This window comes from Drosophila navojoa, chromosome 5, assembly GCF_054131105.1.
Source record: "Drosophila navojoa isolate 15081-1374.11 chromosome 5, UAZ_NAV_1.0, whole genome shotgun sequence".
Lineage (NCBI taxonomy): Eukaryota > Metazoa > Arthropoda > Insecta > Diptera > Drosophilidae > Drosophila > Drosophila navojoa.
Genome location: NC_142893.1, coordinates 8993471 through 9012530, shown reverse-complemented (window position 1 = coordinate 9012530; position 19060 = coordinate 8993471). Strand labels below are relative to the sequence as shown.

General features: G+C 42.7%; 5 protein-coding genes across 6 annotated transcripts; 2 read left to right on the top strand and 3 right to left on the bottom strand.

The window, feature by feature from the left end:
• Window positions 1-490: 490 nt before the first annotated feature.
• Window positions 491-3116, bottom strand: fidipidine (coiled-coil domain-containing protein 93). The gene is made up of 8 exons (XM_018104414.3): window positions 2962-3116; window positions 2694-2902; window positions 2507-2636; window positions 2099-2236; window positions 1908-2042; window positions 1493-1839; window positions 1324-1437; window positions 491-1269 (listed from the first exon to the last, which is right to left on the bottom strand). Exons 1-8 carry the CDS (start codon window positions 3043-3045, stop codon window positions 693-695), a joined length of 1734 nt encoding a protein of 577 aa, XP_017959903.1. The 5' UTR covers window positions 3046-3116; the 3' UTR covers window positions 491-692.
• Window positions 3117-3129: 13 nt separating this feature from the next.
• csul (protein arginine N-methyltransferase 5) lies at window positions 3130-8756 on the top strand. Its single transcript, XM_018104413.3, has 6 exons — window positions 3130-3647; window positions 3707-4151; window positions 4211-4376; window positions 4439-4601; window positions 4656-5167; window positions 5227-8756. Exons 1-6 carry the CDS (start codon window positions 3272-3274, stop codon window positions 5377-5379), a joined length of 1815 nt encoding a protein of 604 aa, XP_017959902.1. The 5' UTR covers window positions 3130-3271; the 3' UTR covers window positions 5380-8756.
• Khc (kinesin heavy chain) lies at window positions 5759-11690 on the bottom strand. Its single transcript, XM_018106473.3, has 4 exons — window positions 10911-11690; window positions 8528-8987; window positions 6575-8463; window positions 5759-6510 (listed from the first exon to the last, which is right to left on the bottom strand). The coding sequence occupies exons 1-4, from the start codon at window positions 11055-11057 to the stop codon at window positions 6064-6066; spliced, it is 2943 nt and encodes a 980-aa protein (XP_017961962.1). The 5' UTR covers window positions 11058-11690; the 3' UTR covers window positions 5759-6063.
• Window positions 11691-11901: 211 nt separating this feature from the next.
• Window positions 11902-16641, top strand: LOC108655281 (uncharacterized). Of its 2 annotated transcripts, none has more exons than XM_018107035.3 (3): window positions 11902-12481; window positions 12538-15922; window positions 15983-16282. In XM_018107035.3, exons 1-3 carry the CDS (start codon window positions 12131-12133, stop codon window positions 16015-16017), a joined length of 3771 nt encoding a protein of 1256 aa, XP_017962524.2. In that variant the 5' UTR covers window positions 11902-12130; the 3' UTR covers window positions 16018-16282. The 2 variants fall into 2 exon arrangements, with proteins under 2 accessions (XP_017962524.2, XP_017962523.2); XM_018107034.3 differs by having other exon boundaries at window positions 11903-12481; window positions 15975-16641.
• Window positions 16642-17087: 446 nt separating this feature from the next.
• Window positions 17088-18320, bottom strand: cato (cousin of atonal). Its single transcript, XM_018103464.3, has one exon. The coding sequence runs from the start codon at window positions 17764-17766 to the stop codon at window positions 17170-17172; it is 597 nt and encodes a 198-aa protein (XP_017958953.1). The 5' UTR covers window positions 17767-18320; the 3' UTR covers window positions 17088-17169.
• Window positions 18321-19060: the final 740 nt, after the last annotated feature.

Below are 19060 nucleotides of genomic sequence, written 5' to 3'. Positions count from 1 at the left end.
GGGGCGTATACTTCATATTGACAGCATTATGGATAAAGCACACATATATGCATATATATGTGTATATATATATATATATGCGTGTATTGGCATTACATTTGTCATGGCTCAACGAGCTCGGCAAATCCACATAATTGCTGTCATGCCACGCCATCTAGCTCCGGCCGTAGTCGTCGACCAATTACTGCGAATCAACTTGAATCGGTGAAATTTTTTAATCTGCTGCAAAAGTTGATGAATGACAATTTATTATTAGATCAGCTATAACTGCTATCTGTTTTATGAATATAAAATTTCGCTGTTTATCTTTCTGTTTGACGTGAAATTTGATATACGAGCTATACCCAGGCGAAGTGTGACATCATTTTAGAGGTTCTGGAATTTCGATTATATAATCAACTATATCAGCCCCATTTCTCATGGCTTATTCAAAACAAAGACAATATGAATTCATTGTGCTTGCACTTAATTTCAACTACAATAATTGCCATTTCAATTTTAAACAAATAGTTTACTTTATTATTTTCAATAACTTACGTTGCTGATTTAAGATTATGGAAACAGTTGTTTGGACTGATTATAAATAGGTATATGTATATATATATGTGGGTAATATATTACAACTACAATATTTCAATAAACAAATATTATTTGGACTCTTAACAATATTTGTAATTGAAATTGCCTTCCTATTATTTTTGAATTGACTTGAGATGCTGCTGCAGCTGCTCGCAACGCTGGCACTCTCTGGTGAGCTGCTTCACAGCCGTTGCGTATTGGCGCTGCAGTTCGAGCAGGCCGAGCAGCTCCTCGTTGAGCTCGTCGCGTCGCATGCGCTCCTCGTTGTACTTGTGACGCACCTTGTCCTGGGCGCTCTTCACACCGTCGACAATCGTCTCAAATTGCCGTATGAAGTCCTCGCGGCCGTGCGGACTGAGCATGCCCTCGTTGTAGGCCTCGCAAATGGAGTTGAGCAGCGATAGCTCCTTTTCGAGATAGCGCTTCTTGTCGTTCAGTGTGTTGTAGAGTGTATAATATTGCTTAGTCTCTAAATGTTTGGCACTCATCTCGTTGTACAGCTCGTGGAAGCGTCTCTGGTACTGCGCCAGCTCTGTGCGATCGGGTATTGCATCTAATTTGCGTTCAATGGCCACAATGCCACGATTGCGCTTGGCTAAGAGCAATCGCAGCTCCTGCAAGCGCTGCTGCTCGCCCTCTATTGCCGCCGCCTGCGCCTCCGCATCCTGTGCATTAAAGGCCTCCAATTCGCTGTAAAGGATATATAGTTAGTATTCCCTCGCATCTATAACTTGATTGCCTTACTCAATTTGCTGCTGCAAGTTGGCCAGATCCGTTCGACAGCTTTCCTTGAACTCCGACTCACTTTTCTTTAGCTCATCATGCTGCTGCAGCAAACCGCGCACCTTCTCCAGCAAACTGCAAGTATATATAAATTAGAAATATAAATTACTAAGATCATATCGAAACTTACTCCGTGTCTGCATTCGCTTCCGTTTGCTTGTATGCATCCAGTTGTGCCTTGAGCGTTTGCAGCTTTTGTTCGTGCTGCTCAGTTTGTTTCTTTTGTGCTTCCATCGTCTCTTCCAGCTGCTCGTTGTCTTTCTTGTAGCGTTTGATCTTGTGCTCCAGCGCTATTTTGGCCGCCTCCAAGCGTTTCTGTTGATTCTGCGATTTTAGCTCTTGTGCATCTGTTTCCATTTCCATCTTAAATTCCGCATAATGCTGTTGCAGTGCGCTACGAGCCACGGGATCTAGATCGATGCGTTTTGTGGATTCCTTTGTGATAGCGAGCTGCTGCAGCTTTCTCTCCAGCTCGGGCTACAATGCACAATTACATACAAAATAATATTTATTGGAAATCGGCAGATGAACCATTCATGTTTAACCTCCGTTTCCATTTGGTCTGCATTTGAGCCCATTTTCTGATCGTCGTACTCCATCAAAGTGAGACGCACACGCAACGCATCATCATCGGTATTTGCCTCCTGGCGCTCGTATTGCCTTTTGGGACTGTAAAGCTCCTGCAACAGTTGAAATTACATTAAATTTATAGTAAATTTGAGAAAACTGCACATACCTGTATTGCTTTGATGTTAACGGCGGCATAACGTATTTTTGTTAGATTATCTTTATCGCTTTTATACTGATAGTCGTTGTGGAATTGGCCAATTGCGAATCTCTTCAGGCGCTGGCCACGCTCCTCACGATTTTCCACCTGCAAATACGAAAAAGTATGCTTTATAAAGAAAACTTTACTATTTATGCGTGCGCTTGATTGTATACTACATGCTGCCGTCCTCCTCGATTCTCAAAAATTCAAGTAAGTAGCAGCTCTGTTCGACGAATATAAGTGTTTTTTCAAGTGTAGTGGTGCGGTACATCTCTGAGTGAATGCATACATGTGTATGAGGGTACATTTACGCTCCCTGCTTGCATACTTATACACAGCTGCGCTGTATGGCTACAGCCGAGCATAGCTACTTACAGAGGTCTTTACAAGCCATTGAATAACTGGATGTATTGCTAGAAACTCCAAGCCCTGCACCTGATGCGGTTCCAAGCTATGCGGGCACTTCATGTCAATCAGAACAGCGACAATCTTCTCCACAAGCGCGCTGTAAATGGGAATCAATTAAGATATGTACATGCATATATTAAATGGCTGCTCTAACATCTTTTGCCCAATCGTTAGATTTTCATGGAAGAGTAGGTCGACGTCAACATCGTAATCACAGCACTCAATGCACCAGGTCATCCCGCCCACAACTTTGTCGAAGGCGGATAAACCCTTGATGCGTGCTCTGTAATAGCCGGCAGCGACAAGCATATCAAATGTGTCCAACTCTTTGGCGGCAGCATCTGAATCCTCGCGGCGTTCCACCTACAAAAAGAAAACCTTGCTATTGGATTTGTTTACACACAAAAAGTGTTAATAGCCACCTGAATTTCGCGGCCCTCCGCATCGTAGCGCGTTGCCAACTTGACGTTGGGCAAGATCTTGGAGAACACATCGCGATTAGCCATGTACAATAATAATTACATACTATTTTAAATAAATAAAAACCGGAAAAAGGCAGAAATGCCCATTGTCTTGCAGTGAGCCACAAATATAGAATAAAACTATAAAGAAGTGTGTGAACACTGATCAAACCCGAAGTTATCGTTGGTATTTTATTATCGATTTCTTTTATATTTACTCGTTTTAAAGTGTGTACGCACTGAAAGCCGGCGCACGCGAGTTTTGATTAAAATGCATTACTACGTTTGCCTGCATCAAGAAGGCATTAACAGCATACCTAAATTAATACAAAAAGCTCATGCAAATAATTATAATGTGGTTGTCATACCGGTTAACGCAAATATGCTGCCCATGGATCCACAAGAAACGGATCCCACATATCCGGCCACTGTATTGAGTGCTGTCGAATGGAGCTCCAAGGTGATATTCCAGGTATCCGATGTGGATGTGGACTCGCCCAACGCAAAGTTACGTGAATATTCGAAAGCTATGCTGATGCGCGATGTCACCTGGGCAGAGCACTTGCAAATTAATGGGAGCATAATGGTGCGTCTTCGAGGACCCGAGAATAACAATTTGGCGGAGATTATTAAGTCAAGAACGAAAGGTTTGCTTGCTCGTGATGTTAAATATATTTCCTACAATGAATATGTTTTTAAATTTCAGGCAACTGGTTTATAAATGTGCCCATTACTAATCCTGAATTGGCCAGCTTTGAGCATCGAAAAGATGCCACAGAATCAGAGATCGAAGAGGCTCAACAGGTGGATCCATGGAGTTGGTGGAACGAGCTACGTTTTGCGACTAAGCACAATGCCAGGGCGAAAGTTGTGGTGGAGCTGAGCGACTCGGATCGGCCCAGTCGTGAGTGCGTACGCCGTTGGCTGGGTGAGCCCATTGAAGCCATCATTATTCCATCCAGTTTATTTGTGCTTAATCGCTCCAATTATTATGTGCTCCAGAAGGAGTGGCAAACGATTGTGGGTCACTTTATTTCTGTGAGAGCCAACATTATTATCTCCGCGAAAACCAATGATAAAGCGATAAGTCAATATGCAGAATATGCTAAGAAACTCATCAGCGATCATGGAGATACGCACACCCTCAACAGGCAAATATACAGATCTATTCACTTTGCTGTTTACTATAATACATTCATCCACATTCTAGCTATGAAAACATGTTGGAAATACCGCTACAGCCGCTGTTCGACAACCTGGATGGCGACACCTATGAAATATTCGAAACCGATCCAGTCAAGTATAAGCTTTACCAGGAAGCCGTACAGCAAGTGCTTTTAGATCGCGTTAGCGAAGCGGAGGCTAAACGTAAATTGGTTAGCAAACAAAACTTTTGCCATAAACCAAATTAACTTACATATATACATTTCTTTTACAGACCGTCGTTATGGTTCTGGGAGGTGGTCGTGGTCCTTTAGCACGTGCAGTATTAAATGCTGCAGAGATAACGAAACGGAAAGTGCGCGTCTATATTATAGAAAAGAATCCTAATGCCATACGCACACTGTCCAACGTGGTGAAGACGTTGTGGTCAAAGAAGGGTAACAAATGAGCTTCATAGCCCTTACATCATATACTAACATTTTGTTTCACAGACGTTCATATATTCTCCAAGGATATGCGTGATTTTTCGCCTCCTGAATTGGCCGACGTGCTTGTTTCTGAGCTGCTGGGTTCATTTGGTGATAACGAGCTCTCACCCGAGTGCCTGGATGGCGCCTTGAAGCTACTCAAGCCGGATGGCGTGAGCATACCCTGTAAATCAACATCGTATATTAATCCCATTATGTCTGCTGTGCTGCATAATAATGTTAGCCAACTGACCTTGACTGTGCAGGCCTTCCACTACGGCTATGTGGTGCTGCTCAAGAACATTTACCACATTGATGAGCCGCAAGCATTGTTCGAATTCACGCATCCCAATCGAGCTGCGGTCATTGATAATACGCGTCACAAAAAGGTGTCCTTCACTGCTCAAATGGATTGTGTGCTGCATGGCATTGGCGGCTACTTTGATACTGTATTGTATAAAGATATAATCCTAAGCATAAATCCATTAACGCATACGCAAGGCATGTTCTCCTGGTTTCCCATGTTCTTTCCAACGGTAAGTGGGAGTAGCTCACTTAAATTTGCACTGTGCCTGAATTCAATTTTATTTTGCAGCATCCGCTTACTATTAAGGCAGGCGACACAATATCCATCAAGTTCTGGCGCCGCGTGGACGCCGAGAAGGTCTGGTACGAATGGCAGGTTTGCGAACCCAAAGAAAGCGAGCTACACAATCCGGATGGCGTGGGCTATAATATGCGTTTATAAACTTAACTGCAATATTGTATTAAGTGGGCACTTATACAAAACGGGGGTTAGCTTTGTCTATAAATCCATTTTGTACAACAAATATATTCGATGTATAAAAAAAACAAATGTAGAAAACATGAAATGACAGAATTTCATTAAAAAATGTCCACTTCTGCCTGGATCCATCCACCTCCAATGGATAATTTAACATCTAAACCCTTATGATACAGCTGTTCCCCATTTTCTGCAGCCTTCAACCATCTAGACAGCAAGGCCGATTCCAACTTAGACATACAATAAGGATGATATTTTACAACATTATAGTATCTTTATTACACACAAACTGTAACGAAAAACGAGAACGAAACCAAAAATGAGGTGGAAAAACACTCAAGCATAAATTGTCTGCGACTTTTATTTAAGTTTATATTTGAAAAGTTTATAAATATGCTTATACTTATTTATGTGTCCTTAAATATCTGTGGGGTTCTCTTCTTGTTGTAAAATTTAGTTAATAATTTTCTCTTTTTTACGTTCCTCTCATTTATTTAATTACTTTTATTTATATATAAAGCGCTGCACATGATCGCAGAACGACATTCTTTAAGCGAAGGCAATTATTTTACGGTTAGGTTATAATAGATTAAAGCGGAGCTAAACTGAATCATTGCGGAAACTGGGCGGCGATTTGGATGTCAGGAGTTAGGAGTTAACAGCGCCAACCTGAGCCAATGTGGCACCGCCGGCGGCACCGCTGCCACCACCGCCGCGTATTGCAATCGCACCCTGGCCAGCCCTGATGGGCTTGGCAATTTGTGCCTGTGGTCCTCGTCGTCCCAAATGCTTTTGTCGCACCGCCTCCTTGATGCGATCCACCTCGTACTGATAGCGTTTGCGATCCCGCATCGCACCCTCCTTGGCCTCTTTCAGCGCCGTCTCCAGTGCCTTCACACGTTCCATTGTTGTGCGCAAACGCTTCTCCAGCTTGGGCAGCTCGCAGCGCAGATCGGCATTGTCTCTAACCAGTTGCTTGTGCACCTTGGTCAGCTGATCGAGATTGTTCTCCAGGAAGGAGATCTTTTGCTTTTGCGCCAATGAGCCACCGTCCTCTTCGCTCTCCTCGTTCACCACATTCTTGCGAATGCGTTGCTACGATTAAAATTACAAAGATTAATTAATGTGCACAAAGTGAAATAGATGGATGTGATCCTACCTGTAGATCCTGTACGAAGAGTTTGCGTAGATTGTGCAACGTTTGCAGCTCCTTGGCGACGGTGTCCTCCAGACCCTTGAGGTCCTTGCGCGCCTGTTCGCGTCGCTCGTTGGTTAAAATAATGTCCTGCAATTTGTTCGATTTTTCCGCCTCCTCCTGCTTGAGCTTCTCATAGTCGACGGTCATCTGCTGATGCGCCAGCAACAGCTTCTGGTGCACATCCTTCATCTCGTTCATTTCGTGCTGCTTGGCGGTAATCTCGTCGCGCAACTCGGACACCTGTTTAGTGTGCGCCTCGCGCAGCTCATCCATTTGCGAATCGAACATGGAGCGCAGCTCCTCGGCGCGTTGCTTCTCCTCTGCATTCACTGCGGACACATGCTCAGCCGCCTTTAGCTTGGCGCACTCTTCACGCAGCGAATCGATCTGCTCCTCGAGATTACGCTTCTTGTTCTCGGCCTCGCGCATCGATTCCTGCAGCGACTTCATTCGCGCCTCATGCTGCGAGATGAGCAAGCGATACTCGCCAAGATCCTTTTCGTACTCGGAGATCTTTTTGTTGGAGTCCACCTGTTGGGTCTCCATGTTGGCGCAACGCTGCGCAATGTTCTTTGCCTCCGTTTTCATTTTGCTAATGTACAGACGCGCCATGGTGAAGTCCTCCTCCACCTTGGTGGCATCGGTGCCAGCTAGAGCACTCATCTTGAGATCGATTGCGGAATCGCCAGGCGCTATGGCCTGACCAACCTCACCCAGATCGCGCAGTAGATTGGTTAGCATTTCGGTGATTCGTTTCTTTTGGTGTGTGGACATGTCCTTCAGCTGCTGCAGCTCCGTTGATGTGGAATTTAATTGAGATTTACTTTGCTGCAGTTCTTCGTTGAGGGCATCGATATCCTTGTTCTTGTTGTCGATTTCCTGCGATTTCTGATCATAGTTGACGGCCAGCTCCTCCAATGCCTGTAGCACCTCCTTGACCTCCTCCTTGGCCGATTCGTTCTCCTGCTGTATGCGCGCCATCTCCGATTGCAGCGCCTCGTACTCACGTCGCGCATTCGCAATCAGCTCCTCCTGCTCCATCACCTGTTCCTTCAGCTGCTCTGCATACTGGCTCTGCTGATTGATTTCCTCATCCTTATCATCCAGCTGCTGATAGAGACGCTCACACTCAGCGGCCAAACGGGCACGTTCATCCGCTGCCACCGACGAGGACATATTGGCAATGGCCGTGCGTTGGGCAGCGGCCGCGGCCGCTGCTGCTGCACCAGCTGCTTGTGCAGCGGCCTCCACATCGAGATTGGGCGTGCTGGCCTCCATGAGATCCTCCATGTTGATTTGCTCCTCCGCCTTGACCGTTTCACCTGCACGCCAACGCGCCAGTTCGAGTTCCAGCTTCTCCACCTTGCCCTTGAGACGTCCGTTCTTCTCCTTCTCCTTTTCGTAGCGACGCTTCCATTCCTCGGCGGTCAACTCCTCGTTGACACAAACCACATTCTTCACTGTCTTGGCGCGGCGACCAAAGTCCAACGTTGACTTTGTTTCCGATTCATTGAAGCTAGCCGGCGAGCAACAGATGACAATTGTTGTGCGTGCATTGCCACCGAGCGACTCCTGCAGGATACGCGTCAGCTTGGAGTCACGATACGGTATGTGCGTTTTGTTGCCATCCGCCAGCGCTGAGATGACGTTGCCCAGTGCCGATAGCGACTTGTTAATGTTCTTTGCCTCATCCAGAACTGTGCCCTCGGCGCCTGTTTTCGAGACCTTTTCGGAACCAGCCAAATCCACCAAATACAGCTTGCCGGATAATTTCTTTTGATTCTCCAGATTCTCCTGCTTGACATTAATAAGGAACACCGAATGCGAACGGGACGAGTGCTCGTTCATGTCTAAAATGAATATGAATATAGATTCGATTAAATTGAACTGATTTAGTTCAAATGGTTTGCTTACTTGTCACGGCAATGTGGCGATTAGATTTGCCCTCCTCGATCACCTCGAACACATCCTCGGGCGAGGAAACAAAACGCTCCGTGGCACCCTTGACGAAGGGCACACGATTTTTGTCCTCATGCACGCTCAAGTTCACCTTAGATACATCGAGCAAATCCCTAATCTTGTCCATGTAGATCTCATAGTACGAGACCTTAATGTGAAACTCCAGATTCTCTTCCATTGCGTAGATGTGATTGAAAATGTCATTGACAATGCGTGGAATGATACCCTGTTTCACCGAATCACCGATGACACCCTCCATTGTGTGCGTCTTGCCGGAGGATGTTTGACCATAGGCAAATATGGTTCCATTGTAGCCAGCGAGCACGTCCGTGACGATCGATTTGGCCGCCTCATTGTACACCTTCTCCTGGGATGCGTTCGGCTTGAAGACTTTGTCAAACAGATAGACCTTACCCTATAAGAAGAAAAGAAGCGAAGGAAACACGAGTCTTGTAGCATAGTGTGTATTTTATTTTTTTTTTAATTGTATCTACCACAACATGTGCTAGTAGTAGTTCCAAGCCCCTTCTTGCTTTCCCCAAAATAAAAGCTGCTTTCAAATCATTTTCAACGCATCACGGCTCGTAATTATATGATGAGCAAAGAGGCAGAAGCACAACAAATGAGTGGAACTTGAAAATTAATGGATAACCGAGCAGTAGTGTAAAAGAAAAAGCTGAAAGAGAGCAGTCAGTACGGCGTGTATAGAGATATGAATAATAGCAAAAATGCTAACGCGAAGTAGACGACTAGTAAATGCTCTACAAACGCGCATTGGCGAGGTTTAATACGGGGCAAGACTAAATACATTTATATAAAACTTATTTGTTTAATTTTCATACATATAAATATTATTTATATTAATAAATTATAATAAATATTTAAAATTTAATTTCTCACGCTTACTTTTTATATTTAATTATAAATTTAATTATTGGCATTTTATTATTTTTTTATCTTCACTCATTCTTTGTGGTTTATTATTATTGTTTGTATTATTCTTTATTCAATATTCCTTTCATTTTTCATAGCCTTTTAGTTAAACTGTTTTTTGCAGCTGTTCACTAATTTCATTCTAAATCCAATCAACTTTTTTTTGCATGTAATACGATGCCAGTTAGTCAGTGTCTAAGCAAATATTTACCGGGAAACGCAAAGCAATACAAATGCGTGGAATATACATCATAGATTAATGACAAACACACATACATATGTATGTATATGTAGAAAATCTCTAGCAATGAGTAAGAATGACTAAAATTTAGTGCACAAAATGATTTGAACAGCTGATTAACTCTTGCTGCTTGGTGGTAAGGGCCATACAAACACACACACACACACAAACAGGCGCACATAGGTAGATATACATATATTTATATACATTTATATATATAAGTACAACTAACTTTATCATGGCGGCCATAACTTGAAGACAGCTGAACTTTTGGGGCATTAATAATATTCAGTAAAATCGAAAACATCTATATTCATGTTTTTGTTTCTTTTTGCCGACTTGCGTGGCATGACTCACTCGACGGGCAGCAGCTGGTGGCAAGTAGCAAACATTCGAGGGCGATGTTTTGTTTTGGGGCCAAAGCTAACTGAACGAATACACACACACACACATGCAAGCAATCCCACATGCACACACATACACACTAGCGCAGGTATATAGAGTACCTACCTAGTTTTATGTTTGCTAACTGAAGTTGGGCGACCAGGCAGAGTGTGTATGTATGTATATGTGTACCCATGCATATATATTGCCATATCAAGTCAAATGGCAATGCAAATTCAAAATACAAGAAAAAAAATCAACATTCCCGGCAAAATGCTAGTGGGTGGCACTTGTCACTCACACACACACACATGTCAGGTTGCCACCGTGCGTGGAAAATCAATTGAGCGCCTGCAATTTCGGACACTAAGTGGCAATTACGGTAACAGTTTCTTTTTAAGAGATTTGCCAACAAAAATGAAAAAATTGCACAAGGCACGCGCAAAAATTTGGAGCGCTAATTAGTTATAATACATAAGCAGACCAGCAAATATATGTATATATGTACATATACATATACATAAATGTTACTCTCTTTCACTTACTACATACATATGTATTTATGTGTGCGTGCCTGTGTATGTGTGTGTGTAATTGTGGCGGTAAGGAAAGGCTAATGGACTGCGCTAATGTTAGACAATGTTCGGCATGACGTCACCGCCACAGAACCGCAACGGCACGCAGAAATATGTGTATATAACAATAAAAAAGTATGCACGTGTGTGTGCGTGTGTGTGTTTGTGGTTTAATTGAATTGCTTATTAATATTTGTTTAATTACCGCTATGGATATGCAATTCTCCTCCGCATTGTTTGGAAACCGAACAACAAACTTCGAGCCGGCGCGCTCCTCGCTGTCATTCAGTGGCCGAAAACGACAAACGACTTTAATGCTGTCCTCAGCGGGTATTTCACGTTCCGCAGACATTTCAATGCAATTCCGTCACCCACACACTTGATAGCTGTTATTCTTGTAGTTGCAGCTAAAATATTTGCTGTTTTTCCAGCCAAGTTAATTCAACTTGGAGTAGATGCGTCGCAATTTTAGTAGTACGTCAATTTTGACGTTCAGTGTTATTAATCGATGTAATTAATAATATGAACATTCAAAGTAAGCACTGAAACTACGACGACTATGACGAAGTCACAGGCACTGATTGTGACTTCGATGTACCGTCACACCGTTCTCCGTTTTATTTTCTTTTTTCGCTAGCTGCTTGTTCTTGCTTGTTCTCGCAGCGAAATTGGGGCTCGAAATGCAGAGAAAATTTTTTTGTGGTTATACCAGACAGTAGTCACAATCTCACACAATCAATCGGATGCAAATGTTGTTGTTATTACTGCTGTTACTGTAACTGCAGCGGCCCGTTTTTGATAATAAGCTCGCTTGTTTGGTGGCCCGGAATGTTTTGCAGCCCGTTAAATGCACTCTCATGCGTTGTGCTGTTAAATTTGTTCCACTTAAATTGTATTTCTTTTGCTTCAATATCACGTTGAATAAAAAACTATTTGTTGGATAGACGTTCGACAGATTGTGGCGGTCGGCTGATATGCTTTCGATAGATTGGCATATCAGTTCGATAAATATAAGTAATGCATTTTTATTCATTTTGTTAACAGAAATATGTTCACCTTTCATAAAATATTTATGCCTAAATTATTAAGTGTTCCTCTTGTCAATAAAAATGGATTTTCACTTGTTAATGCTGTTTCATTAAATGAATGTATGTCGCTAAATATCGATTGCCGATCCTATGAACTTTTCCAACACTTACTTACCTCTTATTTGAATTATCTGCCAACAAGGCTTGGCGACTTTCAAAAAATTTTAATTTGTTTATTTTTTGACGTGTTCACTACATACTACATTTGGCATACAAAACTACAAAATTTGAAATTGTTCAATACGTAATAGACCAACTGACATAGCCTAAGAAGGAACAATGCCATGGTAGATTGCTAGTGACAACGGTTGGCTAGTTGACAAAATTTTGGTTTAACATGGGGGCCACCGGTCAAAAGCGTAAATGCAGTTTAAAGAATATTTGCAAATTAATACGTCTTTATCGAGCCAATGATTGCCTATGGAATCCCAAATCGTCCAGCTTTCGCAATCTGGAGATGAAAGAGAGAGCTTGGCAACGCATTTCCCATTTATTCAATAACGGACTAAGCGTCGATGCAGTTAAATTGCAAATATTATCATTACGTTATTATTTTGCAACTGAAATGTTGGCCATCAAACGTTGCAAATTGGGAGGATACCCGCATGTACCGAAGCAACCTTATTTCAAAGAACTGCAGTTTCTCAAGGACGCGATAGAGCCCAGTGTTAGTGCTCAGATAATTGAGGTATGTAATCTGATTTTCTATGCGGTACACTTAAAAATATTTTATTTATATTTTAGTCAGAGGCACAGGATCAAATCAATTGTATTGTTGAGGATGCCTTTCTGTTGAGCAACAGCGAGAACAGCATTCACAACGACCAAATTGATTTTCAGATCCCGTCATCGAATGAATATACCTTTACAAATACTGAGCTACAATCGCACGAATCAGAACCCAGGCAGTTACCTTTGCCGCAGTACGATATGGGTGCAACGATACTGCTGCCAATACGTTGTGAATCGGGCTGCGATCGTTGGCATCAGGCAAGCTACTATGAGGATGAAGATGAAGGCTACGTAAGACGACCGAGTGGATCAGCAAATCCAAACGAGCAGAATCATAATTTCAGCTATTACAGCCGTAAAACTGCCGACAACGAATATTGCAGTCGAGATTATAATAGCCAATGGGCTCTGGCGTATCCACCCCAAGTGCTTACCGATTATGGTAACACCTTAAAAACGAATATGTATGCCGAAGTTACCTATCCGAGATGCGCCTGTGCACCCAAGAAAAAAGTGCTCACGGGTCGATACAAACCCAAGTCGAAATTAACAGACTCGTATTACGATGGTGAGGACTTTAAAAAATTTGTGGAACCCAATACGCAAAGCCTGCAGTTTAGATGTTCTAATCATGCCAACTATAATACTTCAAGTGATTATCATCATGATAGATGCTATCGCAATGTCAGCCGGCACACATCGGGTGATGAACAGACAACGCCATATAATAAGTGTGTTGGTGTCAATTGTAACATCAATCATGGAACTTATGCGCCACAGGAGGTTGATTCGGCTGGTTATGGAGCTTATCCGCAGAAAGATTATGGAGCCGTTTGTGGCTATAATAGAAATAACCGACAAATGTCAGACAAGGCGAATGATCCATTGGCGGACGATGAACCGGAATCTTTTGTAGGAATATGCAATGAAAGCAATTGCCCTAAATCACAATTCTATAAGCAGGCCGCCAAAAGCTATGAAAATAATGATTATCAAATGAAACATAGGCCCTGTGACGACAATCCTGATTATGGCGACGAACAATATTGCAGAAATAATCCAGAAATGAAAGATCGTGAGTGTGAGCCGACTGGAAAATGTAGGCCTAGAATTACATCAGCAACTGACTCGACAGGGCAAACCTCATCTAATCGTCCAGCAAATCAGTATTCAAGGAAAAAATACTGTACGAATGACAAAGAGAGACTGAGGAGTCTTAATAATGAGAACGTGATATTCTGTCCGTTAGCAAAACAGCTACAAGCTGAAAACGACGAATCTTATAGGGCAGTGCAACAAACTAGAGAACAGGACTTTGACGCTAATCAAGCAAGAAGCTCAACGCCAAAGCGTCAGTCAGTGGATGCAACAAGGGCTAGGGAGGAGAATAATTCACCTAGACAAACTACGTCACAAAGAAGTCGTAGAAATAGTGCTCAGCAGCAACAGACTTATTCAATGGAAACCGTACCTGAAGATGCTCAGCAAAGAAATTTCGATGTATTGTCTAACGATTCCAGAGGTGATAAACTAAGATCTAATAATACTGAACCAAGTAATAGGAAACAATCAGAATCGGAGTATGGTCGCAGCCGAGACAGCAAAGGAATGAACGGTGAAGAATATGAGCCAAATCACTCTCAAAGACAACGTGAAAAGATATGTAAATGCTCTTATTATCCAACGGGGAGGAGTACCCGAAATAATCAAAATTATTCTTCATATCCAGCAAGTAATACACAAAGCGACTACTATGAAGTTGATGCAGATTATGATCGTGTCAACGGCCGAAGCCGCCAGGAGGATTACAGAAAAGTCCGTGCATATAATACTGATGTTCCTGAAAGGTACCAGACCGATCCTAGTAACGTCCGCAGACGAAGCGATGATGACAATCGTCCTAGAACTCCAACAACTGATAATTACAGAGAGTATGATTCTGATATGCCTGAGAGATTGCAGACTGGTTTAAGAAACGACAGTAGACGAACCGATGACAATTATCGTTCCAGACCCCCAACAATTGAGAGTTATAGAGATAATCCAGTGTATAATTCTGATACGCGTGAGAGAATGCAGACTGGTTCAAGAAATGGCGGTCGACGAACCGATAGCAATAATCGTTCAAGAAATGAGATTTATAGAGATATGCCTGAGACCGGAGGAAGAAGGTATACTTGTTGTTACAGTAAATACGATCGTGCTAAAGAATCAGCATACAAGTCCCCGGCATATAATAACGATGTAATTGACGACGATGAGTATAATGCATGCGTTAGGCAATGTTTACCTAAAAAATATCAAAGCACTGACTATAATCGCAAAGCCTACAACAGTGACAATGTGCCGGCTGTTGAAGAAAACTTCAGGGGAAATGGTAATTCGAATCTCAAATATGAGGCCGAAGAGAATGGCTATGAAAGACAGCAGGAAAATCGAATCGATGAGTATACTGCCTGTAATTCTGAATGTCCGGTTCATCAGGAGAGTTCAAGGTACGCTCGAAAGTATCAAAATGAAGAACCGGAATATCAGAATCAACAGGCACCTCAAGTTAATCTGTATGTGACTTGCCATTCCGAATGTCCATTTCGCCAGGAGGATGGGTCCAGGTACCAAGATTGTCACTCTCTTAAATATCAGATTGAAGAAAATAACTATGAAAATGATCAGAATACTCGAGCTGAGGAGTATGCAGCAAGTCCGTCCAATCAATACCAGGAAGACTATGGAAAAACATACGAGAACTTTAATAATCAAAACGACGCTAATATGGATTGCCAATGTGAAGAAAGTCTGCTACCTGTGAATATCCAGAGCACAGTGGAGCAAATTACAGATGAGATCAATGTAATTCGGTACGCTGATTGTATACCAGATGAATGTCCGGCTTATCAGGCAAATATTGAAAATCCTGTCGATGAAATGCTAGATTGCGAATGTCCCACAGACGAGGAAGAACTACAGAAACCAAAAGCCGAGCAACCACAACAAGCTGATATGTTTAAGACGAACATAATTTGTCAATGCGAGGCAGCCGTGGAGACTGATCTAGATATGTCATTAAAGGACAGATATACACCACGAAAAGAAAGTGCATGTGAATGTCCCGAAGCAGCCGTGAATGCGACAGTGGTGTCCCAAAACGGGATTGAGGAGAAAAATTACAAATCAAACGACAGGAGTCCGCTAAATCAAAAGCCCCGACCACCAAAAGTGAACAGAAGAAAGCTTTGTTCATGCAAGCCGCCTGTTATATACAAAAATAAAAGCCCTAAATCGCCAAATGGAGTGTCAAAAGCTGAGACATCTAAACAAAGATCTTGCTCACCGGCGGGTACGAAAGCTCGTCCATCTAGCAAACGTCAAAATCGTGTGGAGGATGATAACATAAACAGTAAGTTTAAACGTAATGAAAGTCATGTTATCTGATCGCCGGCATTACCTAGAATTCCAGGGTCTCGGCGGCCAACGATGCAATCAAATTTTTAAGTTGCATAACGGCGGTAAAACCATTAGTCTAGGCGCTGAAGAAAACGGCTATAGTATACAGGAACAGACAGTTGTCTCTCAACCATGTGATGGCATGTCCATAGTGTGCTCATTTTCAGTGCCAGCTGTATTGGCTGAGAAGACAATAGATATGCTGAGCACTCACATTGCAAGCAAAGCGCCGCCAGACGTCGACGTAAAGCCTGCAGGCTCACGCAGGAGTTTGCCGGGAGAAATGCCACCAAAGAATGGCGCATCTGGTACTGAGACGTCAAACCCAGGCTGTCGGTATAGAAGTAATCCATTTTTAAAGCTCAACTACGAGATCTCCAAAGGCAATATAATTGTATGGCATCCTCCGGCCCAAGGCTTCCGAGCCTCGAAGAATTCGTTCAGCATGAAGGATTGTAAGATTGACAATAGCCAAGCTTCAAAGTTGGAGAAATCCACCCCGTCATTATCAACCAAATAGAAATACGATCAACAATGCCAACCGAAAGCCCAATCTAAACATAACTCTAGTTCCTTTACACATATCACAACCACAACCCAACCTTCCATAAAATGTTATTCAACAACTAAAAAAAAAACTGCATTTGACCATTTGGCGTGCGCGTAAAGGGATATTATTGGAACACCCCAGTTTTAAGCACGCTTTAGGGGCGTTACGCATCAGTGCTGTAGGAATATAACACTCTGTTACTCATCTGTTAGGGAGTTTTCGCCCAAAACTTATTGTTTTCCTGTCAATGGAGTTCTTACTTCAATTCTTGTAATTAATTTATGAGTATTTGCTGAAATCATTGAAGCGTAGAACGTCTAATTGATTTTTGTATGTAGCCAAAAACTTGACATCGTAAAAAAGCTCTTCGATTCTACTACATGTATATATGTACCTATTTATATATTGCTTGATCTTTGAATACTACAAATTGGCTTAGAGTACAGTTATTGCAGCTACATACATTGATCTGCGCTGCAAACCGTTTCAGCTAGCTACCAAAATATCCATTATATTATTCTAATTAACTGAAAGACTCAACTGCACATCTTTGTTTTTATCGTTTATTTAGTACAATATCATTTATGCTAATCGCTAGAAGAGAAATCACAAACCTTAAATCTTAGTGTTCTAGAAATACAAGTCGATCATCAATGTGGAGACGCCAGCTCGAAGCTGCTTTCGCTGCCGCCAAAGATCGTATAGTCCGCAGCATCCACGTCCTCGCCATTGTTGTCCAACAGATCGCATAGGGCCAAGATGTACGATTGAGCCATTTGCAGTGTCTCGAATTTGGATAGCTTCTGATCGATCGCGGGCGCTGGCACCACCTCACGCAGTCGATCGAAGGCCTCGTTCAGGCCATTCATGCGCTTGCGCTCGCGTGCATTGGCCGCCTGCCGGCGGCGCTTCTGCACGGTGGGACTGAGGATCAAGCCAGTGGAATCGGATAAGCGACGTGACTCCAGCTTGCGCTTCTTCACCGGCTGCTCACTCTCCACGCTCCAGGCGACGCTCGCCGGCATGGCAAGGGAATCATCATAGCTGGGGATCGATGTTAGCTGCTGTTGTTGCTGTTGCTGCTGCTGTTGCTGCTGCTGCTGCTGTTGTTGTTGGTGTTGCTCCAGGAACTGCCAATCGGGAGTTAGATAGCTGAGCTGGTTGAAAGTCTGCGTTAGATTGTAGTTGGGACTGCCGAGATACTGCGAGGAGCAGTTGTCCTCCTCCGATGAGTAGTAGCGACTCATGGTTGGCGTTCGACTGGACGACTCGAGTGCTGAGCCGCAACTGCTGCCGCTGCCGTTGCCGTTGCCACTGCCTCAGAGACTCGTGTGTGGCACGAGCTGCTGAAGCCACCCTTTGGGCTAGTTGTATAAATATTTTTACCGCCGCGCTGACCAAGTTTGAGGCAAGCAAATGACCCCTTGCCCAGTCAGCCAGGCAGCAAGGATCTTCATCATTAACATATCAAGGATCATCAACAGGGGCGGCTCTCTCTCTATCTCGCTCTCCCTTCCTCTCTCTTTTCAGTGCTAACATTTGGGGGTTAGATATGCGCTCTCTTTCTCTCTCTCTCTCTGTCTGTCTGTCTATCTCTCTTGCACCCGCCTACTACTTTGACCTTTGCTGGTCCGCTCTCGCCTTGGCACGCGTCATAGCTTGCCAAATTGCCGCTATCATGGCATCTGATCTCTTTTTCTATAATTTGTGACTTTCACGCTCAACAGCACACACAGCGCAAGCGAGAGGGAGAGGGAGGATGAGCTACTGTCTGACTCGACTCGGACTCGAACTCAGCTCGTCGACTGGCTGTGGCACATCAATTAACTCGCTGTTGAATTTCTTTAGTGCCTCCCCGTCTAGTGACCATATGTTGCAGCGCAATGCAACCGACACCATATGGCCAGCACCAAGCCGAGCTCTCGACTGGAGTGTTTAGTAAATGTCCTTTGGATTACCTTTTGAATTACCTTCTATTTATATTTGTATTTTTTTTTTTTTTTTTTAGGTTTTTAGCTCGACACGCGACTATTTTGTTGAGCAAGTCTTATACATTTTAGCTTGAGCCGTAGGTCGTACAGCTTTATCAGATAGAAGCTTACAAATGATATGATAACTGAAAAAAACTAGAGAAAAGTGGGTTTTAAAGAGTTTATTTAGATTAAGATTGCATAATTAAATCATTAGCTTTAACGGTAGTTTAGCCATAAAGTCTTCAGTCTAAGTCTTCAGCTACTTAATTGTCAAATTTAGGAGTTTATAAAAAGTCAAACAGTTATTCTTATAATAATAATAATAATAATAATAATAATAATAATAATAACGAATTTTCCTTTTACCATTAGTTTCAATTTTTGTTACAGGCACACTTGATGAGAATTCTGTAAATATATATATTATAATATCATTCATTATATGTACATATGTATGTAAGATATCAGATGTCTGCATCGTTTACCTCGCTTCATCGGAACTTCTCCTTTGTTATGCTTCTAATTGTGTATAAATGAAAATAATATGACCTATTTATACGGTACTGAA